This window comes from Ixodes scapularis, unplaced genomic scaffold (genome assembly GCF_016920785.2).
Source record: "Ixodes scapularis isolate PalLabHiFi unplaced genomic scaffold, ASM1692078v2 PGA_scaffold4__175_contigs__length_147842914, whole genome shotgun sequence".
Taxonomy (NCBI): Eukaryota; Metazoa; Arthropoda; class Arachnida; order Ixodida; family Ixodidae; genus Ixodes; species Ixodes scapularis.
The window spans coordinates 75,864,552-75,882,999 of NW_024609879.1; the positions used below are offsets into that span (position 1 = coordinate 75,864,552).

General features: G+C 46.3%; 1 protein-coding gene across 1 annotated transcript; it reads right to left on the reverse strand.

Moving 5' to 3' along the window:
• Positions 1-234: 234 nt before the first annotated feature.
• LOC120839972 (monocarboxylate transporter 12) lies at positions 235-17,767 on the reverse strand. The gene is made up of 4 exons (XM_042293607.1): positions 17,671-17,767; positions 11,709-11,852; positions 2,762-3,610; positions 235-386 (listed from the first exon to the last, which is right to left on the reverse strand). The coding sequence occupies exons 1-4, from the start codon at positions 17,765-17,767 to the stop codon at positions 235-237; spliced, it is 1,242 nt and encodes a 413-aa protein (XP_042149541.1).
• Between the last annotated feature and the right edge of the window lie 681 nt (positions 17,768-18,448).

An 18,448-nucleotide genomic window follows, 5' to 3' on the forward strand; every position in this document is an offset into this window, starting at 1 on the left:
TCGCAGAGGCACTTGTTGTACATTTTATGTTCAGTAGGTTTCTTTCTTTATTTTCTAAAGGAGATGAGCAATCGCCTAGCCACGACGAAGGTAGTCTCGTAAAGCATTATTTGTGCCACGTGCATTTTAGGAACGTCACTTTTTAGGTGGGCGCTGTTCTGCCGCCAAGTATTCAACGCGCAATGTCGATTTCAGGTGGCAACCATTCAGACGAATACCGCTCTGGGTCTAGAATTACCTGTTCACGGTATATGTCGATTTATGTATTGACACTTTCCTGTTTTCATAGCAACAAACCAGGAAAAACATAAGGCCCACGAAAAGTTGAGTCCCCGCGAGCAATCGGTAGAAGTTGTCGTAGCTTCCCATGAAATCTCGAAAACACCCTGAAAAGAAAGGGTGAGTAAACAACGTAAATTAAAAATACATCCACTTATTACAGCTTCTATTTTTTTATTAATTAACGTTGTTCATTAGCTTTTTTACAATTTGTTTTTACCATAATCACTACTGCGATATATTTTGGTTGGGAAGAGAAAAAAAACGTCATTTAGATATTCGAACAGAACATCTTTGTACATAAATCAAAGCCAGCGCTCTGTCGCACTACTTCCCGAGTTAAATTTAATATAAATATAGATTTTAATAAAGAGTTTGTTTTTATTATTTAATAATATTAGATCCCTTTGAACGTTTGCGAGTGAACGACATTTTTCAAGGTACTATAGGGTGCCCCCATTCCGGACATACTCTAAAGCAGGGGTGGCCAGGCTGACCCAGCCTAAGAGCCACAAACAAAACCACGAAGCAGCCAAGAGCCGCGGGGGGGGGGGGGGGGGGGGGGGGGCAGGGTTAGGCACATTTTTGTTTAGAGCAATAAACAAAACTCGATCACTTTCAATTTATCCGAGTCAAAAGCAGTCCAACTGTACGTACGGTAGCAGTAGCACAGGACTACCAAACCGCAACCTGTTTTTTTATTTAATAGGCGTTCTATTTGTCTTTTTAGGGAAGTGCTCGTGTGACTGGGAGGGAGGTGGGGGAGGGGGGTGATAGGGGAGGGAGCCGCGAGCCGCCGTTTAACACACGAAGAGCCGCATGCGGCTCGCGAGCCGCAGCTTGGCCACCCCTGCTCTAAAGCGTTTCAAGGATGTCGCGATGATTACAGCAATCTTGCACTAAAGATCTTGCAAAGATAATAATAAAATTATTACTCCTACTACTACTAATAATAATAATATTATTATTAAGAAGTTAAACAGTGAGGAAGACGACAAAGAAGTAAAGAATGATAATGATGATGATGCTGGTGGCAGTGGTGATGATGGTGATTGTGATGGTGATGATGGTGGTGGTGGTGGTGCTGGTGGTGGTGGGGGTGGCGAACTTTATTTTCATAAAGTTTGATCAGGACCGTATTCCGAAAAACCCAAGATAACTTTTCGCTATCTGGGTTATGGAACTGCAAATCTATCTAAACTCTTTGAACTTCAAGTTTTTAGGAATTATTCCTTCAATTACAGTTAAATTTTCAGTTCCGTAATCCAGATAGGGAAGAGTTATACCAGTTATTTCGGTAGAGGAGTGCGCGAGAAAAAGCTTAATTGTGCCGCTTTGCTAGTCCCCAGGCCCCTACATTGGTCAGCTGCATGTAAGCGCGCAAGAAGTCGTCAGCGCACGATGTTTACAATAGACCCTTTCCGGAATTCAGTGCCATCTTGTGACTCAAATGGCAGTTTATCTTTTACTATACTAATGGCGGCAATGAACTTGTGGTCTGCAGTATTTTATGGGGCACCGTCACTTTCCTAAGTCAACGGTAAACGAGAATGTGCACTTCAATACAATTATTTTCCACTCTCTTTTAGTGTCGATGACGAAACAAATGCAGCCAGTTGGAACGAAGCGCCAACCCACATAGCTAGACGCCTTGATAGACTTCTATACATCAAGGGGCTTCGAAGCCGAGTGAGTGCTACTAACAGATTGACAGGGACGGAGTTAAAAATGAACGCTTACGCAGCTCTTGCGTCTGATTCCTGCTTCACGCCGCGCTAACATCTAGAATGTATAGGCCTCGAATCATCTACTTAGGAGCATCTTCAACTTCTTCCTTCATCGGTAAACAGAGGGCCGCCATTAGTATAACACATATGCCGTTTTCAGATGATGATGATAGTGATCAAAGTGGCCAGACTGAATTCTGAAAAGGGTCTATAATGAAAAGCGACTGTAACAAACGAGCGAAAATTGCTTCTTTATAATTTTAAGAAAACTTAAACCTATGCTTCAGGAAAAGTGGAAACTCGGACGCGTTTACATTATTGTTTCGCATTGTGGAAACGTAAGAAAGTGAAATTACAGCTTCAATAACGGAGGAACCTTACATTGCGTGTTTAAACAGCGGGAATTTGTCAGAAAAAAAAGATATTCATAAAAGATTGAAACAGATTGGAAAGAAGAAAAAAATCTTTTTAGGTTCATATAGCTGGACTCCAATAAGTGATTCATCGTATAACTCTCGTTACATTCGAAATAGCATTTCAACGTGTACGACAGCTCACGAAAAGGTCAATGTATATCTAAGCACGATAAATAAGGCGTCTTTCAGGGAATCGAACCAAGGCGCATTCTCTAAGACATCTATATAAATTCAACTTGTATTCGCCGGCAAAATTATATTGGACAAAATATATTTAATCGGGAATCAAATTCTAGATTAAAGGGTGATGTTTCCCGAAGAACGATCAATCTGACTTACCTAATATCGTGGAACTGGACAAGTAGAGAGGCAGGCTCGCCACGCCCTCGCCAACCCAGCACAGAGATATCGCGTCGACACCGAGGTAGTCGGCCATGAGAACCGTCACCATCGATGTGACGCATCCGATAAGCGTGGCTGCCAGCAGGCACGCAGGCACGAGGTACGAGAAGGAAGTCATGTGAGGCAAGCTGAGAAAGGTGCAGCCCAAGAGGATGACACTAATTGTAACTAGAGCGCTTCGCCTAAGGAATCCCGTGTCCGATATCAGTGGCAACAGTATTTGTCCCATCAGTTGAGCAACCGAGAAATACACAACGAGAGATTGCGCTTCCTTCAGAGACGAACCCTTGTCCATGGCATAGTCAACGATGGTTGAAAGAAACGAGGTCTCCGAATAGTTTGTCACTGCCGAGTAAATGACAATCACGTAAAACATGGGCTTTCCAATTGAACTCCATGATTCCCTTATGCCCCAATTTTGCTTTGTTTTAAAGGTACTATCCGAAGTTTCGGTCGATGCCGAGATGGTCTGCGCTTGGCCGGCGTGACTGGCGGGCAGTTTTTCAGAAATGGTGTGACAGTGGGGGAGGTTGGGTTTTTCGGTCATCCAGGATGCTTTCCTTATTAGAAACGCGAAAACAGTGGCATGCATCATGATGGCCCCGCACAAAAGAAGAGCACCTCGAAACTTGTACGCCTCCTTCATAAGCACGAGTATTCGCGCGAAAACCAAGGGGGAAAGGGAATATCCTGATAAATTAATTCCGCAAGCGATTCCCCTGTACTTGTCAAAAAACATAACAACGATGATTCCAAGAGCCACTGTAAGCATTCCCACTCCAATGCCTGAAAATAAAATAAAATAAATTATTATGTTTCATGTTGAAGAATAAATCTAATAATTTAATTTAGGTTCAAGATTAATCTTGAGGTTAGGCAACGCCTTTTTGTTTTTACTTCAATTCAACTTCCCCATATTTCTTATTATTTTTTTTTACTTTGTGGGAAACACTTGACGATTGTTAGGTAGGTGGCACATTAGGGCACAGGGTAAAGGAAACTTTAAGAAAAAACTATTTTATCATTTGTAATTTTTGCATTTTAAACGTATTCTTTTCTTCTTGCACATTTTCCATTGTAGCACTGTTCTTAGAAAGACATATTTCAGGCTCAAAACATTTTTTTCCAAAAGGAAGTAGCGGGTGACACGCCCCCAATGGGATATGCTCCTTGATTATCTATATTTTTCAATAATAAAAATATTAACATCAGATCTAAAAGCATGTTCGGAATGAGCTACATATTACAAAGATATTTGGCAACTACTGTGCAGCTATTTGTTAACAGGGACGATTCCGAGACGCTTTGCCCCTTTTTTTCATGTGTGTACGTTCAAGCGCCTGCGTTTTAGAACAAAATGGCGATATGTAATGTTTTTGTTTTTTTTGTTTCAATGGCGGTCGCATCGTACAAGGCAATATTTTTAAGTCCCGCAGATTGAACCCTGGGTGAAACACCCTCACGTGCCTGAGTGAATTTGAACGCACCCGAATATACTTTGCGGACCGAGCTACACGATAGGTCACAACAGAGGTCCGGCAAGGGAAGTGATAAGCAGAGAGGCGAAGACATCTCCTAAAGAAGGACTACCAAGCTGACAGGTATTGAAAAAATGATTTTTAGGTTGTTGGTGCCAAAGGCACTTTCTTATTCACCAGTTTATATATATGTATATATATATATATATATATATATATATATATATATATATATACATATATATATTGTGTTCACTTTAAGCACAATTATCTCAAAACACTGTTGTCCAGTGCATATAGGTTCCAATATTTCCTGAACCTGCCCTTTTAGAAGGTTTCTTTTTTTATTCCTGCCACCTACAAATGTCTTTAAAAGTGCTATACTAGAAATAAAATAATGCACTCAGCAGTGTTTGAGTTACACATTTGTTTAATACTCTAAAAGAGCTAAAATGTCGCTACTAGAAAATAACTATAAATAATGTAATTTTCAGTGGTTTAAATACTTCCATTCTGGTAGAAAAAACACGAACGTTGGAACAAAATAATATATATATATATATATATATATATATATATATATATATATGCAGGGTGTTTTTTTTAAGCTTAACAGATTTCTTTTAAAAAAGCCGTGAAAGTTACACTTATGCCGCTTGTGGAGGTCAGTTATACGGCCAGGGGTACATATTATAGGGGGCTAATCGTAACGATCAGTCGGCTAATTAATTAAAATTCGTTAATTGACTTTTTCATAATTCAAAATAGACATATGGTTCCAATTAACAACTTGCTCAGCGTCATCGGAAACCACTAAATCAGTCATTTTCAGAAAGACTTTAAGCGCGTGAGAAGAGTAGTAGCGCACTAAAATTACCACTCTTTAAACAGGTACAAAGATAGCGGTTGCGATAAGGCGCCCTGCGCGATTTTTCCGTCTCTTATCTAGCCCCACCCAGCCTTGTACCTGCTCCAGGTGTGGTAATTTTAGTACAACACTACGCTTCTCATGCGCCGAAAGTCTTTCTGAAAATGACTGATTTAGTCGTTTTCGATGACGCTGAGCAAGTTTCGAATTGGAACCGTATGTCTATTTTCATTAATTAAAAAGTTAATTAATGAATTTTATTTAATTAAACGACTGATCGTTACGTTTAGCCGCCTATATTATGTTCCCCTGGCCGTATGACTCACCTCCACAAACGGCATAAGTGTAACTTTTACGGCTTTTATTAAACAAATCTGTTAAGCTTAAAAAAACAACACTGTATATATACACCCAATGTGGTCCAAGTCACCAGGCTCGGTCTAAAATGGACCGTAATAATTGACACCTGCGCGTAGCAATCTCAAATTTTCGTCAAAGGTGTATTTCACAAGTAAGTTTTTTCTTGTAAAATTACAAAGCGTAACTCTTTCTCTAAAAGAAAAAGGCCAAGAAACTTGCCAGGGTCTACGGCGGGTAGCGACGCAGAATTTCGTGATAAACAGACGACGGCAAGGCATTCCTTCTCGGTCGTTGAGTTATTTTGTTCCTCATTCGACTACGTCCGAGTGTCGTAGGTGGTCACACGCTCTGTACCCTCTTGTCGTTGGACCGGTACCGCGCCGAGCCTTGCATTGCTGGCATCAGTGTGAATTTCTCTTTCGGCCGATTAGTTGAAGGGGCTGAGAATAGATGGCGACTACAGTCGTCGCTTTAGCTCACCGAATGCTAGTTGTTGTTCTTTTCCCTATTCAAAGTTCACTGCGCCTTTCGTGAGGTATGTCAGCGGCACAGAAAACATGGCAAAATCCCCAACGAACTGCCTGTAGTGCGCGCAAAGTCCCAGGGATCTTCAGACGGCCGTCTTATTGGTGGGTTATTGGTGGGCGATGGAAGGGCCGCTATGACGCGAGTCTTCTCAGGGTCAGAACGAACACCTTCGTTGCTGACAACGTGGCTTAAGAGCTTCCGTTTGCCGTAGTGGAATCTGCACTTCGTGAGCTTGAGGCACCTCATTTAGGTAATCAGCTCCAGCTGTCCTGATTGCCTGAAGAACGGTCCAAAGGCGTCGCGAATGCTCGTCAAAGTTGGCCGAGAATACCACGACCTCGTTCTAGTAAACGAGAAAGATATTCAAGTTGAGGCCTGCCAGTATCGTGTCCATGAAAGGCTGGAATGTTGCTGGCGGCATGCAGAGTTAGAAGGGTATAGCTTGTACAGTCCATTGGGCGTGAATAAGGCACTCTTCTCTCGGTGTCGTCCGTTGACTTCAATCTGCCAGAAGCCACTCTTCACGTCTATCGACGAGAAGTAGCGGGAGTGGCGCAGCCGGTCCAGTGTTTCGTCGATGCTCTGTGGCGGATAGATGTCTTTCTTTGTCAACGCGTTGAGTCGCCGGTAATCTACGCCGAATCGTGGTGGCCGTCCTTCTTTTCCTCCAGTACAATTGCAGAGGTCCACGGGCTGCTTAAGGGGTAGATGATGTCGTCCTTCAGCATTTCTTGCACTCGTTCGTAGATGACCTCTCTTTCCTTTAGGGAGACCCGGTACAGCAGCCGATGCACCGAGAGCGTATCATCATTGGTAACGTTGTGATATATCGCAACTGTTGTTGGGTGCATTTTAGACGTAGTTGCAAAAACGCCGCTGCATTCGGCGAGGAGGTCCCTGAGCTGTCGTCGTTCCGTGGCATTAAGCTTGGGGTTAACGTCGAGCTGCGGCGGCGGTGTACGGTAGGGATAGGATGGAGAGGATTCATCGCAAATCGCGTCAATTTTGGCGGCGTTCTGAAGTTCCTCGACGTAGCCTGCAGCGGCACCTTTCGTAACGTGCTGTGATTGCTGTCGAAAGTTCGTCACGAGGACCATAGTGTGTCCATCCAGCCGCTCCGTTACGCCCGTTGCGACGCGTATTCCTCCTCTGAGAAGCAGTTTGGCGTTTACTTCTAGTAGAAGTTCCCCGCAAACGACTACATTGGTCACGACTGGCAAAAGAACACTCGACCTCGCCGGCACGTTCACGTGGTCCGAAGTGACTCGGACGTTGACTGACGGCGCTTCGGGTCCCTCCGGAGGTACGGCGGTATTTCGCAGCGTCCACCTGTTCACTCGAAGTTCGGTCACGGCATCGTATTCACACAGGAAGTCCATGACAATGATGACGTCTTTCGATCAGTCATGAAGGACGACGAACGTGACTGGACGGGTCTCCCTTGAAACTCCACACGAGCAGTGCACGTCCCAACAGGCGTGATGAAGTGCCTTACGGCAGTGCGTATTTGCGGGCCGTCCCAGGGCACCATGACTTTCCGAAGCCGGCGAGAGAGCTTCCCACTCAGAACGGTGTAATCTGCTCTGGCCACCAGGGCTACCGACGCGTCGTGGCCGTCGAAGACAACGTTGAGGTTGTTTGTGACCTTTGCAGAATCGTCGTTCTGATGCTTGTCGTCGCTAGAATGGGGGCCCACCGACGTTCTTGGAGGATCTTTACGAAGGTCGTCTTCTGCGAATCCACCTCTAGGGGCAGGTTCGCTCAGTTTTCCCGACGAGAGGCAAGGGGCGACAGGCTTTCACGGCGGGGCCTATGAATCGGCGAAGCTGGACGACGTGGTGGGGGCAACCGGGACCCACGTCGAGGCGCAGGCATCGGAGAGGATGGACGTCGTAGCTAGTCGTCGATATCCCGAGGTCGCATACCGTAGCGTGGATCGGGTTGTCGTAGTAGAAGCATTGTAGACCCAACTATCGGTACGGGCAACGACCGTAAATGTTGTCGGCTTCCCCGCAGTGTTAGTGCAGCGGGCGTCGGCCAGCCGTTCACCACAGATTCGTCTACCTTGGCGCCGCGGGTTGACCTCGGACGTACGGGGCTTTTTCCTCAGTGCGCCCAGCATAATGCGGTGTAGTGGCTTCCCATCCAGGGGGCGCCGGGTGTTTCTACTTGCGGGTTGCTTGCGGTGGTTGTCGGGCCATGGAGGCTTAGTTCAGGGTTGGTTCCTCAGGCGCTGCGACGATCATGGGGGCCTCTGGGGGGAGCGCGTGTTGAAATTCCCCCCGAACTGCTTTGGTAACATAGAACGAAGCGGAGAGTTCGGCAGCCTGCAGCAATATTTTCAACTCCTCCCGGTTGACGTCGCAGATCGTCTCTCTGATGCCCGCTAGGCTGAAACCGACGCCGAGGCTAGAGAGCGCAGGAGCAATGACGACGGACAGTCATTGATAGTGGACGGCACGGGCTTGGAGGGCATTCTCAATGTTCTTTGCCTCCTTTTCAAAATCATCGACGGTACTTCGTGGGTTCCCAGGGATCCTGGGTCCAATCCCCACCCGTCCCCGTTTCGACCTGGATGAGCACCGTGGCGGCGTGCGATCGTGTATCACTACTGCGTGGTTCACGCTAAAGTCGCCACGCCAGTGGTTGTAGTGCACTGGCTACACTTCTCGTCTGCAGCTTGGAGACAAGTCGTCCGTTGAGGCAGACAATGTTCTAGGTTACATGAACATACACACTCCCCAGTTTTCTCGTATAAGGCCACGAAACGTCATCTTTTCGACGTCATGTATAAAGATCTTCAGTTTTTTTTTTTTTGCGGCCTGTGGATTTTTGGGGTTGAATATCGGAAGGACGTCCTCAACAAATCTCACCACGCTTTCGCTTTGTCCTTGAGCTCTCGACTGTATTCACTCTTCGGAGCGTTCCTGAGGTTGCTGGTTTGTGAAGTATCATCTTGAGGATCTCTCAGTTGGTAGGCGAAGCTTCATGGTTTTCGAACCAGCGTCTCGCGGTTTCCTTGAGGGAAAATTAGACTTTGAGAAGACGTTCTTCGTAAGTTTATTGGTTATGCTGCGCCACCCGTTCGTATTACTACAACCAGCCTTCGTCGTCTTCGTAAATGTCGCTCTGGAAGGTCGTGGAAGTTCGAGGGGAGACGAGCAGATAAACACCCGGGGAGGCAGCGGCGGCAGTCTGTGATGATTGGTTGCTCATCGCCGGTTTCGTCGACTGGTGCGTCCTCTCTGGCAGTAGACTAAATTCCGGGGGCGAACTTTGAACACGGCGGATTCCACGGGTCTCGGTAGTCTCCACGGACGGTCTTATTCAGCAGGGGACTGGGCTTGCGCTGCAAGGCCTTTCAGGGGTACGCTTCATGGGCTGCGGTACCCCGCTCATAAACCAGTAATGTCATAAATAGCAGGAGCAAAAGGGGCAAAGATCCTGTTTGAACCTGAAATTTTAATGGGTGGACTTTTGCCAAACAAGGTAAAGAACGATCGTCAAGACAGCAGAGTAGAGGGCGGCGATTAGGAGGTATAAGAGCAAGGGAGAGCGAGACTAACTCAACAAGGTCACGCGCAGCTCCTTATCTAGTGTGAATCGGAATCTCGAAAGTTCAGCCCAGAAGGTTCGAGCGCGAGAATACTGGATGAGATTGAACAGGCACTTTCGAAAACAAGAAAGTAGGACGAAATGATATACGTTACGTCCCGAGTAAGAACAAACACGAATCTTCAGACGTCCGTGACCTAGCGTTGCTTGCTCCGCCAAGCGCGTAGCAATATTTGACAGCACTTTATACAATTTGGCAGGAGACGCAGGAAATCATTTTATTTCTCCTTCGATCCTCAAAAACCGTTATGCAAACTACGGAACATCTCTAGATATCTTAATCTCCTCCTCAGCTTCGCTATTAATTCCGAGCGCTGACGTTACCGATGCAACGTGATGAGATATCTGTAGCAAATCATTTTGCCGGTCACAAGAGACGACCCCTGTGTTACCAAACCTATTTTCAACAATCAGATCATCATTGCTATTTTCGCAGGCAAGGATATAGATTTTCCTTTTACTCAACAAGAACGAAACGCAGTGTTGGCTTCATCTAAGTGATCGTCTCCTCTCGGTCCGGATGGAGGCACTTACATGACACAAAAACACCTTGAATTTGAGGCTCGTGTGAAACTTCTGACGTTCTATAACATCTGGGAAACTGGACAAGTTTTTTTGGCCCGGAAAATGAGTAAAACTGTTCCTCAGCTGAAGCCTGGTAAATCAAACTTCAAATAAAAGGAGAAATAATGATGTATTTTTACACCCCTTGACATATAATACACCTCAAAACTTCAGTTCGACGTACAGCGCACTGACGTTACACCGACCGAACAACTTTCACGAGCAGCTTGACTGCTGAGTTGTGCAACTTAATAAAATACCTAATGATAGGTACTTTTGCTGTTTCATATGTTAGCTTCCAACCGTCATTAAGCGTTCTGTAAAAGCTGGGGTCTTCAATTCGACGTTTGTGCGTCATACGCCGAACTGAAGTTTAGAGACGTCATATGTGAGAAGGGGTGTAATGGCTACACCCTTTTGTTTTATAGTGCACTTAACGTCTCATAAGCCAATCACCCTTTCCAGCATCATTGGCAAAGTAATGGAACGGATGATTCTTGTTCACATGAAATTGTGCTTTGAAAAACGAGGGTGTTCCAGTGTTACCCTGACTGTACATCAGGATTGCGCAAGGGCCGTAGCTCTATAAATAGCGTAATTGGTATTATCAGCTCGATCGGGGCTCATATATATCAAAAGCCTATCAGAGCTGCAGTATTTTTAGATATCATGAGCCCTTTTGAGTCTGTATCTCACACGTCTACATTCAACTCCTTAATAGATTTTGGATTTGGTGGTTGCCTTTATGCATGCACTGCTAGCCACCTTGATAATCGGACGCTATCAATGACAAGGGATGCAGGAAACTCACCAGCATATAAAACGTAATGAGGTGACCCTCAGGGAGGCGTTTTAAGTCCCAAATGTTTTGTCTGTCTCTTAGAGCTCCTACAAATCACAGAACAGTTAGAGCATCATTTTATGCAGGTGAAATCTGCATTTGGTCGTCAAGCATTACTAGGCTTCATGGGCGTGCCAGACTTCAAAGATCTCTAAATTTAATCAATAAGTATCTGTCTGAATGTTGCCTCATTATATCAGAAACAGAATCTGCTGCAATCGGGAACACCGATTCATTTCTTCTCCAGTTTAAAGAAAAATTTAGAAGTGTAGAAAATTGAAGCATGTCAAATTATAAAATATAGAAAATGTCTCGTGTGCATACATTAGTTACAAGAAGATGTAACCACAAAATGGTATTGAAATCGTATGCTTATGACCGGGGACATTTTTATGTCATGTTTGTTTTTAAAGAGTTATGGCTGTAACCAGTAAATGTTATTTCGGGTTACTTTCACGAGCTTAATACTGCTTTCGAATCTATACATTTTCCCCCAGAAACGAAACATGAGGCTTCGTCGAGAAAAACTGACGGAAGTGCAGAAAATAATCTTCAACTACGGAATCGTCCAGGCTAAAACGGCGCGGCTGGTCAGCCTATGTTTGCACCTTGTATAATAAAGATAATCACCGTGAATAACACCGAATGTAACTATCATCCATGGCATGTCCGGTGCAAACGCCGAGGCCATCATGCCAATCCAGGAAAGAGCGCTGGCAGCTTGAGCAATGTGAAAGATGGAGAACCATCGCTGTAGTACCCAGACTGCAATACCTAGAATATGAGCAAAAAGAAATAAAATAAGCTTTACATTAGTTGTTGATATTGTTATATCAGAATGCTGCAATACCTAATTTATGGGGAGTACGAATCCTATAAACCAAAAATCCTTTAGTATTTTATAGGCTTGCCTGCCGTGTTTTCTTCCTTTATTATTCTTCAAATGTTTTCTTTTTTTCTAAGGTTAGTTTTTTGAAGGAGCTTGAGGTGTCGCAGAAAAAGGCCGGGTCGTGTGTTTCATGCTATATTGATTGTGACTTCAACCACACAAGCATTAACGTGCTAATTTATATATACATATATATATATATATATATATATATATATATATATATATATATATATATATATATATATGTGTGTATATATATATATATATATATATATACATATTTAGGGCATGGTCGCGTAGGGTTGGCCGAAGGCGTGGAGTACACAAAGTTGAAAATCCCAAGTCAGTGAAACAAAAATACGGAAGGTTTATTTCAACGTTTCGGCAAGAGTCTTGCCTTCGTCAAGAATGGCGACACAGTTCATGTGTTACGCGCTTGGCGTCACAGTTCATGTGTGACGCAAAACGCGTCACACATGAACTGTGTCGCCATTCCTGACGAAGGCAAGACTCTTGCCGAAACGTTGAAATAAACCTTCCGTGTTTTTGTTTCTCTGACTTGGGATTTTCAACTTTATATATATATATAGTCTTCCTGACGAAGGCCGGACTCCGGCCGAAACGTCGAAGATTAAATCGTCCGTTGTTGCTGTTGTCACCAAGGGTTCTTTTTTTCGTCTTCTGTACCCACGCCTTCGGCCCCTCCGCCACCATGCCCGTTATATATATATATATATATATATATATATATATATATATATATATATATATATATATATCAGTGGTGGGCAGGAATGTTTTATATTTTTACAAGTGTGTGGGCATGGAAATATAGGAATTGAATTTGGTGGGTCTGAAATAAATACACTAAAATATTGTTATAAAAAATATTATTTTCGATGTTTTGGTCTTAGGGCACGCGAAGAACAAAAAAAGCATTCCTAGAATATGATATTTTGTATTTAAACCAGAAAGCGATTGCTACCTTCATCTTGAAGCCCGAATTAAGCTGGAAGCAAATTTACCAAAGAAGCGTCATCTTATACTTGGGAAGTAGTAGTAAGGAAGCAAGCAGTATTTTCACCGTGGCTCGAGCGCGGCTTTATTTCCGCATTTCTCATCTTTGTGAGACAAAACCCCAGGAATATTCGAACCAGTTTTGTGTCCTCCCGAACTACGTCGATGAATCACTATTGTTATGTCCAATGCGGACGCCTCACTCAGCAGTGACCTTATAACGCCAACGTGGATTGAAGTTCAAGTAACCCGTATCCTTTTATCTGTTTCTGGGTCGCGCTGACAGACCCTTAAACTTTTGGAATCGACTGGAATAGTCGACCACAGAAAGTGTTGAAAAACGTTTGCTAACTGTTGCACAATAAAGAAGGGAATCGTGTATTGTCAGAGGCACAAACGTCCCTGAAGTAACTTATTGGACTGGGCCATCTCGGGGGAGGTCAACAATTATTTTGAAAGTGTAACAGGATACATCGGCCCTAATAGTTTCGCGATATCAAGAATACACCGAAGATGTATTTCGATACAGGATCATAAATATATAACGCCTTTCTGAAATACTACCTATCGCGATACTGCTGAACCCTGATATATATACCGTACGTAGGGCGTATATATAGATATATATTGCCGCGCGCCAAGTAGGCAGCGCGGCCGTAGCCTAACGGTTATCGCACTTGCCTCCCACGCGAATGGCCAGGGTTCGATTCCTGGCCGCGGCTACGCATTCTTGTTTACACTGTAATGGGATGTTTTAGTGAATTCGAGAACCGTCCAGCTGATTCGAGGTTAGAATGTTCTACACGTCGAACCTTCTACACCGAATGCTCCAGAAGCCAACGCGTGTACAAAAGCAGCTTCGCCTGGCAAGCAGGAGTCAGTTTCGCCCCAGCGTCCGACTCTGCTGCTACGCCGACTTCGACGCCCGCGACGCTCTGTTATTATCTTTTGAACCCTTTTATTTTTGGCACAAGTTCGCCACATTAAACGTTTATTTCTTCCTTTTTATTTCCTGTTCTTTGGTCACCACCCGTGACATTTTGGTGGAGGTGCGGGGTACCGCATGTCCGTGCAGCGCAGCCCTCCGAGTTCCCGCGGTACACGTCCGACCGCAAGCTCCCGAGGACCCAACGAAGACCAGATCGAGACTCGATCAAGTCGCCAAACCCAAGGGCTACACCCAGAATACGGACTTTTACCACCCAGGACCAGGCAGCTGACGATGGCCAACCAGTCGCAGACCCCCGCCGCTCCTGCCGTCGTCTACCTACCCGTCGCTCCTCGAACACCGGCTCCATTCTACGGCGAGCAGTACGAAGACGTCGAAGACTGGATTGACTAGTATGAACGCGTTGCCCGCCACAATTGCTGGACCGACGAGCAGCGCCTCCACAATGCCTATTTTTCGCTTGAGGGGACCGCCAAGCACTGGTACGAGAATCATGAATCCTCCCTGACGTCGTGGGACATTTTCAAGACCGATCTCAAGGCTACCTTCATCAACCACCACCGCCGAGAGAGAGCCGAGGACCTACTGCGAACCAGAACCCAGGGCCCTAACGAGAGTGTCACCGGCTTCGTAGAGGACGTCCTCCGCCTGAGCGCCCGCGTCGACCCTCGGGCTACAGAAGAGAAGAAGCTACGAATCCTCGTGCGGGGCCTGAGAGAAAACATCTTTGGTGGCCTTGTCCGCAGCCCTCCGACAACTGTCGAAGACTTTGTCACCGAGGCGACGAACATCGAGCGTGCCCTGCAAGCCCGAGCCAGCCACTACCATCAACCACCCGGCCTCGCTGCCCTCGCTCCGTCTAGCTGCGAGCTTTCCTCCAGTATCCCGGGCATCCGCGAGGTCATTCGAGACGTTGTCCGGGAGGAGCTTCGAAAGCTGCTGCCTGCTGCCAACCAGCCAGTTTCGCTGTCGATAGCCTCAGTGGTGCGCGAAGAAGTTCAGCAGACAATTCAACCGGAGGCTCCTGCCAGCGTAGCTGCACCCGAGGAGCCCACCCTGACCTACGCCGCAGTGGCCCGACGGCCACCGCCTCCTCCTCGCACCTATGTTGCGCCGTCCCGACGACAGTCTCCTGCGCCGCAGCACGACCGACGCCGCGACGACCAGTTCCAGTACGCCAGCCAGGAACCCCGTACACCCCGGAAGACCGATGTGTGGCGAACGCCCGACCGACGCCCTCTGTGCTTCCACTGCGGGGAAGCAGACCACACCTACCGCCGATGCCCATACCGACGACTTGGGCTGCGGGGGTTCCACCCGAAAGACCCGCGACCCCGTTATGGTGAACGCCCTCGGGAAATCAACCCGTTCTTCTTTTTTGTGCAGGCGTTCCTTTTGGCCGTTCTTCCGGCAACGTACGACCACAGAGGCTCGTCCGCGCTGGTGGATCTTCTTTTCCGCCCGGAAAGTGCTATTAACGACTGTTGGGAAGACGCGACGGGAACTGCCTTCAGTGACCAAAATTTCATTTTCCCGCCGATGGTGATATCCATCTGCGGCATCCCTTCGTCATCGACAACATTGGCGCTTTCAAGATCCGCCCCCTTCGCTACCGGCGTTAGTGGGCAAGGCGGCACGACAACGATGAGACCACCAACGAACCCGTTCTTCTTTTTTGTGCAGGCGTTCCTTTTGGCCGTTCTTCCGGCAACGTACGACAACAGAGGCGCGTCCGCGCTGGTGGATCTTCTTTTCCGCCCGGAAAGTGCTATTAACGACTGTTGGGAAGACGCGACGGGAACTGCCTTCAGTGACCAAGATTTCATTTTCCCGCCGACGGTGATATCCATCTGCGGCATCCCTTCGTCATCGACAACATTGGCGCTTTCAAGATCCGCCCCCTTCGCTACCGGCGTTAGTGGGCAAGGCGGCACGACAACGTTGAGACCACCAACGAACCCGTTCTTCTTTTTTGTTGCAGGCGTTCCTTTTGGCCGTTCTTCCGGCAACGTACGACAACAGAGGCTCGTCCGCGCTGGTGGATCTTCTTTTCCGCCCGGAAAGTGCTATTAACGACTGTTGGGAAGACGCGAAGGGGAAATGCCTTCAGTGACCAAGATTTCATTTTCCCGCCGACGGTGATATCCATCTGCGGCATCCCTTCGTCATCGACAACATTGGCGCTTTCAAGATCCGCCCCCTTCGCTACCGGCGTTAGTGGGCAAGGCGGCACGACAACGATGAGACCACCAACGAACCCGTTCTTCTTTTTTGTGCAGGCGTTCCTTTTGGCCGTTCTTCCGGCAACGTACGACAACAGAGGCTCGTCCGCGCTGGTGGATCTTCTTTTCCGCCCGGAAAGTGCTATTAACGACTGTTGGGAAGACGCGAAGGGGAAATGCCTTCAGTGACCAAGATTTCATTTTCCCGCCGACGGTGATATCCATCTGCGGCATCCCTTCGTCATCGACAACATTGGCGCTTTCAAGATCCGCCCCCTTCGCTACCGGCGTTAGTGGGCAAGGCGACACGACAACGATGAGACCACCAACGAACCCGTTCTTCTTTTTTGTGCAGGTTTGTAAACCATTTTCTCAGTATAAGCTCCGAGGAGACCCTTACTGTTTGGTAGTGCTGCCTTGCCCGGGCGTTTTGTGTGAATGTGTTGCTGGATGCTTTGATGCGCTTTGTTTACTTGTACTCCTTCTAAGCGGGGATGAGGAGTTGAATCCTGGGCCGCCCATCGAACAACAACTGTCAGCCATAATGACTAGTCAGAAGGCTTTGGCGTCCAGCCTGAAGACAATAGAGCAAAGGCTAGAGGAATCAGCTTTTAGCACAAATCTGAGACTTGTAGCTATTGAGCAAAGGATAGAGACCTTAGCGCTATCTGCCGGGAAGCTCGAGCAATGTGAAGCCACGATTGACAACTTGAAAGGTCAGGTCTCGGCGTTGTCTGATAAAGTTGACGATTTAGAAAATCGTAGCAGTCGCAATAATCTTATTGTCTACGGAACTCAGGAGGAGGTGAATGAAACGGCGGTTTCGATGAGAAAAGCTGTTATTGAGGATCTTTTTGAGGCTCAACTTGGCGTTGCTGTTAACAGCATACGACGGTTGCATCGTCTGGGAAGAAAGATGACTAACCGGTCTCGTCCAGTCATCATAAAGTTTTTCGATTACAATGAGAAAATGAAACTAATGAAAAACGCTTTCAAGCTAAAAGGCACGCGCATTTCTTTGCCCGAGGACTATTCGCGTAAAGTGCAAATGATAAGAAAGCAGCTGTGGCAGACAGTGAGAGATACCCGGACGCCAGATGACAAGGTTTTTCTTCGCTATGACAAGCTGATCGTGAACGATGACGTTTACGCGTGGGATCAGGAAAAATGCACGAGAATCAAAGTTTCCGCGACGCGCAAACAAGGCCCACAATGACCTGCGTGTTTTCAGAAGTGCCAGCTCAAAGTGTTAAATGTTAATGCAAGAAGTTTGGCCAATAAAGTAGAAGTTGAACATATTCTACTGTTGCACTCTCCGGACATTATGGTTATAACGGAGACATGGCTTCACCCTAACATTGATAATTCTGAACTATGCCCACCTGGGTACAATATTGTGAGGAAAGACAGGGCTTCTAGGGGAGGCGGTATAGCAATATTTTTTAAGCAATCTTATCAGCTTACACCCGTTTCTATGTCAATTGATTACGAGGTCTTGTTGTGCAAACTCACTTGTCATAATGTTTCTCTGATGGTCTGCGCAGTTTATAGGCCACCAAATACCCCCGTTAGTATGATTATCGACCTCAATACCTATCTGCTCCAACATGTTAAGTGTTCCACTAATTTTATACTACTTGGTGATTTCAACTTACCATGCATCGACTGGGATACCCTTTCCGCACACAGCCAGGATCGCGCTAATGGGGAAGCCTTAATTGACTTGGCGTTTTCTCTTAACTTGACACAAATAATTAACAGCCCCACTAGGTTTGAGTCGCTACTGGACTTGGTCTTTTTATCTGATAACCTGGGTTCAAAAGAATACAGTTTTGAAGTGGTAGAGGGTATCTCAGATAATGACATGGTACATGTGTCAATTTCTTTACGCCAAACACCTAGATCCCGCACTACAGTAGTTTCAATAGACCCTTTCCGAAATTCAGTGCCATCTGGTGGTTCGTAAATCAGTTTAGATTTTGCCACATCAATGGCGGCAAGGAACTTGTATCGGCACCGTCACTTTCGCAAGCCAACGGCTAGCGAGGAATTGTTCAGTGTGAGTTCTTTCTCGATCAGTTTCAATTCGATGGTGACGAAGAACCTGCATTCAGAACGAAGATCCAACCCACTCAGATGCCTCGAGAAAATTATATACACCAAAGTGCTTTAAAGCCGATTGCGTGCCGCCCACAGATTGACTGAATCTGGGTTATTAGAAATAAACGCTTACGTAGCTCTTGCGTTCCATTCCCACGTCGCGTCGTACTGACCTTCCGAATGTACAGGC